Source organism: Pagrus major, chromosome 14, assembly GCF_040436345.1.
Source record: "Pagrus major chromosome 14, Pma_NU_1.0".
Taxonomy (NCBI): Eukaryota; Metazoa; Chordata; class Actinopteri; order Spariformes; family Sparidae; genus Pagrus; species Pagrus major.
Window position 1 is genome coordinate 2,660,915 of NC_133228.1, and position 11,249 is coordinate 2,672,163.

At 41.5% G+C, this 11,249-nt stretch overlaps 1 protein-coding gene across 4 annotated transcripts in view; it reads right to left on the minus strand.

Annotated features, from left to right (window-relative positions):
• The window catches only part of caprin2 (caprin family member 2), a 28,767-nt gene extending 20,782 nt beyond the window's left edge, over positions 1–7,985 (minus strand). For all 4 annotated transcript variants that reach the window (XM_073480280.1, XM_073480281.1, XM_073480279.1 and 1 more), the window contains exons 1-5: positions 7,898–7,985; positions 7,088–7,343; positions 6,927–6,989; positions 6,748–6,834; positions 5,350–5,588 (exon numbers count right to left, since the gene is read on the minus strand). In XM_073480280.1, coding sequence (XP_073336381.1) covers positions 5,350–5,588; positions 6,748–6,834; positions 6,927–6,989; positions 7,088–7,330 — 632 coding nt within the window. In that variant the 5' untranslated portion in view covers positions 7,331–7,343; positions 7,898–7,985. The remainder of the gene's footprint in view (positions 1–5,349; positions 5,589–6,747; positions 6,835–6,926; positions 6,990–7,087; positions 7,344–7,897) is intronic.
• Positions 7,986–11,249: the final 3,264 nt, after the last annotated feature.

Here is an 11,249-nt window from a genome sequence, read left to right on the forward strand (position 1 = left end):
AAAAAAAAAAAAAAATTGTATTCAGGCTCGGGTCGGATTCGGTCAGCTTTCAGTGAAAATGTTATGTAAAAATAAATAAAATCCTATTGTCTGTCCTGTTCATTGCTTGGGAACTGTTATTTACGTGACAACACCTGAACAGAACACACACACAGGCTATTTCTGCCGGAACTTTGAGGTGGGGGTCCTGCCGGTACTTTTCTGGCGGACTTTAGTAGTTGTAACTTAACGTTACATTACTAGCCTAGCTAAAACATGGAGGACGCCAAACAACATCTGTCATCTGGGAAGTTTAAAACTACCGAAAACCACGCAGGGAAATCCACGGTATGGAGGCATTTTGATTTAGTCGTCAATGCAGAAAATGACGAGCCAGTTGGATTTGTAATGTGTAAAACGTGTGCGGTTCTCATGAAATACGACAGAAACTCAGTGCTTCAGTAATTAAATAATGTCGGGCTTGGTTCGGTTTCGGACATAAAACAGAATGACTGTCAGGTTCGGACGGGTTCGGGTACTATTCTCTCGGGCTCGGTCAGGTTGGGACAGAAATATGCGGCCCGTGCCTCACTATCAAGGAGCCCTGAGCCCGTAGTGGGCCAAGGGCCCTGTGCTCCAAAGTGAAACTTGGCTGTAGAGGCTCTTTATGTCATTAAACTTGTAAATAAGACTTAAATCACGTTACAGTGGATTTTGGCTGCGCCGTGGCTCAAGTGTGGCAGTAAGCTGCAGCCACAGCCTCCACCTGCTGGCACTCAAAGCAGCCAGGCCCTTAACTATGTGGAATTTGTAAGCCTTAATATAATTTAAATGAATGATGTATCCAAAATTTCAACCACATCCAGTTTATCCCATGAAGGATTAATTGGATAGAGAGACCAAATCTGTTTTTCTGCTGTAAAGTTGGACATTTTAATATAGGCTCTTATGGGGAATGACTTGCGTTTGTAGCCAGCCTCAAGTGGCCATTTGTAGAACTGCAGTTTCCACACACACTCACACTAAAGTAATGCGGCTGTTTGGGGTGGATAAACAATTTCCCAAATATCACAAGGTTAAAATTCACTTCGCTGATGATTGACCATATCTGGCAGAAAAGGAGGGGGTGGGGACAACACTGATTGGATCCGACTAAGAAACGGACAACATGCCGTAGAAGTGAACACACACACTTTACAAAATGAACATCATGCTGTTTTGAAGAAGACTTAAGACTCATGATTGAGACCATAAACTCATTACTTAAAAGGAATAGTTCACTCTAGAATGAAATTCAGTCATTATTGACTCACCCTCATGCTGATGAGAAGTCTGGTGTAGTTTCTTATTCCTCAAAGTGCAGCTGGAGACCCGCCGGTGTACCCTCCTGCAGCAAAAATCCATATAACGGGCGTAAATATAAAATGATTATAAAAAAAGGTCCATAAAACTACACAAAAACTTTGTAATATTCCTCCATACTACTCGTCCGCTGCAATCCAAGTGTCCTGAAGTGGCGACATCCAGAGTTTACTCGAAACAACGTCATTTAGTACATTTTTCTAGCCTAAACAGTCACTATACTATATCTGCCTGGAGGCACGCTCCCACATGCAAGCGAGTCTCCCTCACAGCCGATTGCACAACGGAAGCCGCGCCAGACAAGATCAACAGAGCTCGCAATAGATACACACTGGTATTTACATCCATCTGTGAGTGTCAAAGTTTCAAATCACTAGTGCAGGCAGATCCCTCTTGTGTTTGTGTGTCGCTCGGTCACTCACAGCAGGATGTAAATACCGGTGTGTATCTATCGCGAGTTCTGTTGATCTTGTCTGGTGCGGCTTCCGTAGTGCAAACCGCTGTGAGGGAGACTTGTGTGCATGCGGGAGTGTGCCTCCAGGCAGATATACATTGAACAAAAATATAAACGCAACACTTTTGTTTTTGCTCCCATTTTTCATGAGCTGAACTCAAAGATCTAAAACTTTTTCTATATACACAAAAGATCCATTTCTCTCAAATATTGTTCACAAATCTGTCTAAATCTGTGTTAGTGAGCACTTCTCCTTTGCCGAGATAATCCATCCCACCTCACAGGTGTGGCATATCAAGATGTTGATTAGACAGCATGAATATTGCACAGGTGTGCCTTAGGCTGGCCACAATAAAAGGCCACTCTGAAATGTGCAGTTTTGCTTTATTGGGGGGGAGGGGGGTCAGAAAACCAGTCAGTATCTGGTGTGACCACCATTTGCCTCACATCTCCTTCGCATAGAGTTGATCAGGTTGTTGATTGTGGCCTGTGGGATGTTGGTCCACTCCTCTTCAATGACTGTGCGAAGTTGCTGGATATTGGCAGGAACTGGAACACGCTGTCGTATACGTATCGTATACGTGTCGTATCCAGAGACAATAAAAGGCCACTCTAAAATGTTCAGTTTTATCACACAGCACAATGCCACAGATGTCGCAAGTTTTGAGGGAGCGTGCAATTGACATGCTGACTGCAGGAATGTCCACCAGAGCTGTTGCCCGTGAATTGAATGTTCATTTCTCTACCATAAGCCGTCTCCAATAAAGCAAAACTGCACATTTCAGAGTGGCCTTTTATTGTGGCCAGCCTAAGGCACACCTGTGCCTAACCCTAACCCAACAATCAACAACCTGATCAACTCTATGCGAAGGAGATGTGAGGCAAATGGTGGTCACACCAGATACTGACTGGTTTTCTGACCCCCCCAGACCCCCCAATAAAGCAAAACTGCACATTTCAGAGTGGCCTTTTATTGTGGCCAGCCTAAGGCACACCTGTGCAATATTCATGCTGTCTAATCAGCATCTTGATATGCCACACCTGTGAGGTGGGATGGATTATCTCGGCAAAGGAGAAGTGCTCACTAACACAGATTTAGACAGATTTGTGAACAATATTTGAGAGAACTGGATCTTTGTGTATATAAAAAAAGTTTTAGATCTTTGAATTCAGCTCATGAAAAATGGGAGCAAAAACAAAAGTGTTGCGTTTATATTTTTGTTCAGTGTAGTATAGTGACTGTTTAGGCTATAAAAATGTACTAAATGACGTCGTTTCGAGTAAACTCTGGATGTCGCCACTTCAGGACACTTGGATTGCAGCGGACGAGCAGTATGGAGGAATATTACAAAGTTTTTGTGTAGTTTTATGGACCTTTTCGTCTCGGACACCATTTACGCCTGTTATATGGATTTTTGCTGCAGGAGGGTACCCCCGCGGGTCTCCAGCTGCACTTTGAGGAATAAGAAACTGCACCGGACTTCTCATCAGCATGGGGTGAGTCGATAATGACTGAATTTTGTTCTAGAGTAAACTATTCCTTTAACTGTTTACCAAGGAAATAAATCAAGTGAGATGTAGGATCACTTTCTCATAACCTTACATACAATTGGGACTCTTATGAAACCAGTGGAGTCGCCCCTTCTGGCCATTTGAAAGAATGCAGATTAAAGGCTGCACTTTTCAGACATGGACTCTTCATCCACATGTTGGATAGTCAATGGCTAAAAAAAGCACTTAACCTTATCTTTTGATTGTACTTTTGAAAAAAAAAAAAAAAAGTACAAGCCTGTACCACACTCATGCCCAGGTCCGACATAAGACACTAAAGGTGCATCTCAATAACTCAGTAACTCAATTTAAAAAGTGAAACTCATATTATATAGATTCATTACACACAAATTGAAATATTTCAAGCCTTTATTTGTTTTAATCTTGATGATGGCTTACAGCTCATGAAAACCCAAAATTCAGTATCTCAGAAAATTTGAATATTACATAAGACCAGTAAAAAAAGGATTTTTAATACAGAAATGTCGGCCTTCTGAAAAGTATGTTCTTGTATATGCACTCAGTACTTGGTTGGGGCTCCTTTTGCATGAATTACTGCATCAATGCCATGTGGCATGGAGTCGATCAGCCTGTGGCACTGCTGAGGTGTTATGGAAGCCCAGGTCGCTTTGATAGCGGCATTCAGCTCGTTTGCATTGCTGGGTCTCGTGTCTCACCTTCCTCTTGACAATACCCCATCAATTTTCTATGGGGTTCAGGTCAGGCGAGTTTGCTGATCAATCAAGCACAGTAATCCCATGGTCATTAAACCAGGTATTAGTACTTTTTCCAGTGTGGGCAGGTGCCAAGTCCTGCTGGAAAATGAAATCAGAATTTCCATAAAGCTTGTCAGCAGAAGGAAGCATGAAGTGCTCCTTTCCTGGTAGACGGCTGGGTTGACTTTGGACTTGATAAAAGTGGACAGTGGACCAACACCAGAAGATGACATGGCTCCCCAAATTATCACTGACTGTTGAAACTTCACACTGGACTTCAAGCAACTTGGATTCTGTGCCTCTCCACTCTTCCCCAGACTCTGGGACCTTAATTTCCAAATTAAATGCAAAATTTACTTTCATCTGAAAAGAGGACTTTGGACCACTGAGCGACAGACCAGTTCTTTTTCTCCTTAGCCCAGGTAAGACGCTTCTGACGTTGTTGGTGTTGCGTGGTGGCTCTTGATGCACTGACTCCTGCCTCAGTCCACTCCTTGTGAAGCTCCCCCAAATTTTTTAATGGCCTTTGCTTGACAATCCTCTCAAGGCTGCGGTTATCCCTGTTGCTTGTGCACCTTTTCCTACCACACTTTTTCCTTCCACTCAACTTTCTATGAATATGCTTGGATACAGCACTCTGAACAGCCAGCTTCTTTAGCAATGACCTTTTGAGGTTTCCCTCCTTGTGGAGGGTGTCAATGACTGTCTTCTGCACAACTGTCAAGTCAGCAGTCTTCCATGATTGTGAAGCCTACTGAACCAGACTGAAAGACCATTTAAAGGCTCAGGAAACCTTTGCAGGTGTTTTGAGTTAACTAGCTGATTAGAGTGTGACACCTTGAGTCTACAATATTGAACTTTTTCACAATATTCTAATTTTCTGAGATACTGAATTTTGGGTTTTCATGAGCTGTAAGCCGTAAGATTAAAACAAATAAAGGCTGAAATATTGCACTTGTGTGTAATGAATCTCTATAATATGAGTTTCACTTTTTAAATTGAATTACTGAAATAAACTTTTCCACGATATTCTAATTTATTGAGATGCACCTGTATGTACTAAAACAGTAGCCATCTGATAATAAAATACACCTGTAAATACATCCAATAAGAATTAGAGATTGAAATCCAAATCACATACAGCAATGTCCCCACAGATCTGACCCAAGTAGTCAGTCACCATCAAAACTCTGCAGATATTATGGTAAGCGAGTGGAGCCCTTACTCATTTCCACACCAAATGAGTTTACGCTTTCAGTTAATCTGCAAAGACAAAGATACACTCACCTCAGTCTGTTATCCCTCTTGACTCCCAGCAGGGCTGAGAGCTGACTCAGGCTATGCAGCTGCTGGGCTGGGATGTGGGGTGCCTGGTTGTGTCCAGCCAGCAGGTCTCTCCTGACGTGCTCCTGCTGTAGACTGTGGAGGAGGTGCTGGACCTGGAGCACGGTGCTCAAACGCCTCCTCTCCGCCTCCAACTTCACCACCTGCTCCTTCTTCACTGCCTTCTTCTGGCCTCTCAGCAACTGCAGCCGCAGGATAATTTAAGGAGGAGTGAGAAAACATGAACATTGAATGAGGTATGGGCTATGACGATAGTATTCGTTTTTTTTTTTAAACTGCAGCAAAATATGATGAATATTTAGATATATTGCCCAGAATTTAGATTGAGGGAAACCTTCAGGTTCTCACCTCTCTCCCTTTGGGGCTTGCTGAAATGCAATAAACACATCATTTAAGTTAAAATTATCCCTATAGTTTACAATTCTGTTAAGGTCTGGGGAATATTATTCAGTTTTCCAAAAGATGGATTTGGTCTTTATGCTTACGTAGTGGCACTTCAGTCTTTAATACATGGAAATCCAGGGGCATTAAGATTATTGCCGATCTATTTCAGGAAGATCTTCATGTATTTTCTGCAACCAAAGCAACAGTTTACTTTAACGGTCTTTTCTTGCAATAGACTGTGGGGACCATGACAAAATTCTCTAGAGATTAAAGATGGATTACACTTTTTCATCTTGCTGTAAAATGTCAGACAAAAAGTAAAGTACATTAATCTTTTTTGTAAAAGTAAATATCTCTTTCAAAATCGCCTTGAAGATGGTCTCGGACCAAAAGCTTATGCACTTTAAACATAATTTTCCACAGATTGAGTGTGTGGATGCTTTTTCCTGTCCTAGTTTGATGTGTTATAGCTCCAGCATCACAGCTACATTTGATAGTGGGTGACCAGTGACCAGTGTCCCCCCCCCACTTTTTAAAAATTCTAATTAAAAGACGGCCCTGGGCACATTCAAAATGTGTGAATATCTGCCTATATATCGTTGGATTTTTTTTTTTATACCCCAAAAACTGCTTATCGGTCAGGCTCCTATTTAGTGGCTGCAAATGGATAGTTTGGCATATGAAGTACTGGATGAACAGAGTTAAAAGCAGATACAAAAAGTCAGTGCATGGCATTCCAAAAAATCTAAATACTTGATGGCAGATGTTCAACTATGTAGGTGTTTATCAGCCATGAAATGTGACTTCTGGGGCTCTGTCAATGAAACTAACTAATTAGCAGGGATGCTGAGATTTATATCATATGTAGGCTTTACTGAGATGTTAAATATCATTTAAGAAGACCTCTCATTTAAAGAGACACCAAAGTGAAGAGTAGCCATACTGCCAAAAAATTACATTCTGAGTCAAGCCGTCCAGGGTTTTGTGCATCTCCTGTGCAAATGCCAGGTTATGCAGCACCTCCTCATACTTTTCCACAGCCACCTAGAAAACAACAAAATGGGTTTTAAAAAATTCACACAACATTTACATTTATGAGATCACATCTTTGTTGCCATTTCATTACCAGGTCTTACCATCTGATCCTTGTTCAGTGCCTCGCCCTGGCTCAGCCTCTTCTTGTAGTCTTCCAGTTTCAGCTGTGGGCACACAAGACACATCACACAATCCAGGTGTCTTGCCTCCACCTATCCACTTTTTTATACCTGTTATTCACTCCACCCTGTCACCACCCTACCTTTTTTTTCTCCAAGTTGCGGACTTTGTGTTTGAGGCAGATTAGACCATCTTCTATGTAGGTTTCATAGCCATGGTAGGCTGTGGAGGCCTCCAGGCTGAGCTGCAGGGTGCCCAGGCCACCTGGTGAGCCCACCTTTGGGCTACCAGCTGTCACATAGTCCTCCTGTCTTTCCTCCCCATCCTCTGAGTGCTCAGGTGGAGGGGTGACATCCAGGGTAGGGAAAGGAGACAGCTGCACCATGTTGAGCTCCACACTACAAGAGGGACACGTTTGCAAATATGAGCCCCGTGGTTTCAGTGCCACGCAGCTGCAACAGAGGAGAGATGCCGCTGGTACCGAGCCGAGTGTTTCAATAGAGATGGAGATGGACTCAGCCCAGCTTGGACAGCCGCCAACCCCGTGACACTGCATTTATAGCGGCAGTGAACAGCGTGCTCTCTGGATGAATCATGAAAGCAGCAGCTCAAAACAAACAGTATGCAAGAAAGGATCTTTATCGGACCATCTCCCAGAATTAAACATCCCTGCGTGCATATGATGCAGCCTTTGCCGCGAGTCATACTTCTCTTAAGGGTTGGGTGGGATAAATATCAGCAGAATGGGAAGTTAAGCAATTAAGAAGGATGGATGAGCAATTAAAGCGCTGGCACGAGATTAATCATGCTATAATCATGCATCCATCCAAACTTTGCTGCAAATATCCCTTTACCTGAAACTTTCGCCCCGTCTTTAAATGCTGTCGGGTTTAATGGCCTGACGTCAGCGTTTATTGAAACCAACAGTACGCGACAGAAACAGCTGACCCACCTCGTGTCTTTGACTCGTGCGCGTTAAATCCTCTCAGGAGAGCCGCTGGACATCCGAAAGCGCCGAAACTGACCGACCCCCTTTTCCAACCGTGATGTTTAGCTCGCAGAGGCCACGCAGGCGTCAGCCCACACCTTTATATACCCTGCGGCCACACAACGCGCTCCGCCGGGGGCCAAACATCCACCGTGACCACATCCGGTTCTGGTACCGGTCACGGTTATGTCCGTGAGTACTTAGTGCGGAATAATGAACTTCAAGTCACTTTACTGTGTCACAAAAGGGTTGAGTAAAATTAAAATAAATGGTTTGATTTTTATTTCTATTTCGTTATTGTAACATAAATGAAATAACCAGAAAACAGAAATGAAACTAAACTAAACAAAATGGTTATTGTTGTTCATATGTTGGCCTTCAACAGTTCTGTGAGGAGTTCTCTCAAGATGTTCCAATATGATTACTTAAAGGGAGCAACTTCCTCAGCAGCCACAGAAGGCTTTATACTGTATACCCCCCAAGACCTGTAAACACACTTTAATTTGTAAAATTAGTGCAGTTACCCTTTAAGTCATCATATTGGAACATCTTGAGAAAATTCTTCATTGAACTGTTCAAGGCCAAAATATGAACAACAACTAACAATAACCATTCTGTTTACACATAAATACATCTTGCATGACCAGTTAAAGACGATAAAGCAATTAAATGTAGGCATGCCTGTCTGTTCTATCCAATGTCTCTTTACCGCCTACCCAAACATTTATATTACAACATATATTGCTTGAGTCCACTGGTGTTCTGGGAAACATCAACATGTGTATGTGTACTCATCATGGATGCTGGCAATAAAGCACACACAGCCAGTAACCTTCTGTTTGTAACATGCTTTACCTCATTCAATTCCCCAATTCTGATTTCTCCCCTGTGTTTGTCCTGCTGTGCCCTCCGGTGGCAGACAACTGCTACAACACTCTGAAAGGAGTACAGCTTCAACATACTGTATGTGGGACCCAAATTGTTAAATGTAAAGTGACCTTTATCAACTACTACAGCTGTTCTGAAAAGAAAATATTCAAATCCTTTACTTAAGTAAAATTACCAATACCACACTGTGCAAATACACCACTACAAGCAAAAGTCCTGCATTCAAAACCTTACTTGAGTAAAGTTATGTAAGTAGCCATATTATCAGCAAAATGTACTTAAATTATAGAAAGTAAAAGTGCTTATTCTGCAGTAAAATGGTCCCTGTCAGTGATTTTCTCTTACATCTGATGATTTTGATTAATATTACTGCTGCATTAATCTGTATGTTGCATTTTACTGTCGTACATGTTTAAGGTTGAGGTCATTTTCGCTGCTTTATATACTGTTGTGCAGTGTTGTAAAATGTACAATCACAAATCATACTTGAGTTAAAGTAACGATGTTGTGTTGAGCTATTACTACAAGTGAGAATCATGCATATACAAATAGTTCTTCAGTATCTAACATTAAATGTACTTGAGTAAAAAGTAAAAAGGTACAATATTTGCCACCAAAATGTATAGTGGAAGTATAAAGGAGTGGAAAGTGGAAATACTTACCCCAAGTACCCCAAAACTGTACTGCAAGGTTCAAGGTTAATTTAATTATCATTCCATAACACAAGGTGTACAACAAAATGTAAGTTGTAGTTCCTTTATGCTCCACAAGAAAAGCTATTTTTCATGGTGGAGTGTTGAGGATGAGTTCAGGAGTCTCAGCCTGGGGAGTGAAGCTGCTCTGTAGTCTGATGGTACAGCAGCAGATACTTCTGTATCTGTTGTCAGATGGCAGTGGAGTGAACAGATTGTGGCTGGGTGGCTGTTGTCTTTTAGTATCCTTTGGGTTCTGTGCAGAAATCTCACTTCACCAATGTCACTGATGCTCTGTACAGATGAAGCCTCTTAAAACTTCCCGTTCCTCCGTGACGGGCCCCTAACCGGTGCCTGATGGGTCCCTGACAGGTCCGTGCTCAGACCTGGAAGAGTCCGTGACTGGAATGAGATCCCCCGCAATGACATAGTGAAAGTGGGGCCAAATTGTAATGCCCCTAAGCGCCATGTGGGGAAACCAGTTGCAATGGTTTATCTATCCACCATGTGATGATGGAGGCTGAAGCATTACTTCAGCTGAAATCAGCTGTTCTTACTGTATCATAGGCATACAGTATTTGACGTGTGTGAGAGAGTGTGATTCCCACACAGCATATTTAATGATTATTAGGCTATCATATCATGAGGTCATCAATATTATGTTTCAGCTTTTTGTTTTTAAACAGTACTGCATGAAAGTGAAAGTAATACGGCTAGGGAATTAATGATTTAACAGGAAGGAAAAAAACTGTGTTTGCAGCACTCGTCTGAGCAGCTGACTGCTACAGTAGTGCCAGGACAAACTATTATAGTGTATGAGACGTTTTTTGTTTGTTATTGCAGTTATATAAATATCATTTCTCATGCTGTTAGATAACTGCTAGACCATGTCGTCAGGTGCGTGTGGTAATCCGAAAGTAAACGTTTTTTTGCCACAGTGAAAATGTTATTTTTGAAAATTCCAACAAATATGGATTGAAGCAGAATAGATAGAATTGTTAGATAAAAACATGTTGTGGATTTTGGAAATTATTACATTGATCTTTTTTCAATATGTTTTGACTTTTGGACTTTTCAAGTGCTCTGAAATTATTAGAAATGTTCGGATTACACGAGCCAGAAGCAATTTTTTTTCGTTTTTCCGCAAATGTGGAAGGCACATTAGAGCATTTTTTGGTGAAGCGATGATATCTAGTCCCTGTTGAGTCCACCTTGAATGCTCCAGAGATCGTGGGATTTCCCAAACTGAATAAATACTGCATATATAAACACAGAAATGCTTAGCTAGCTCGAGGATAACTAAAATACCTGCTGAAGAAAAACATTTTCCACAGACAGATTAAGGTAGGCTACTACATATCTGCAGACTTCATGTAAAGTAACTTCATAGTGTTAAAAATTCCAAAAGCTGAAATGTATGGAAAAAATATCAATGTAATCACTTCCAAAATCCACAACATGTTTTTACCTGAAAAAAATATTCTGCTTCAATATGTGTTTAACCACAAAAACAATATGTTCACTGTGGTAAAACAACATTTGCTCTCGGATTTCAGCACGCATCTGACAGCATGGTCTAACAGTAATCTGACAGCACGAGAAATTATATTTATATAACTACAATAACAAACAAGAAAAAAAACCTTACTATACTATAATAGTTTGTCCCGTTGTTGTTAAATCATTAATTCCCCAGTCATATTACTTTCACTTCCACGCAGTGCTGTTGAAAAACA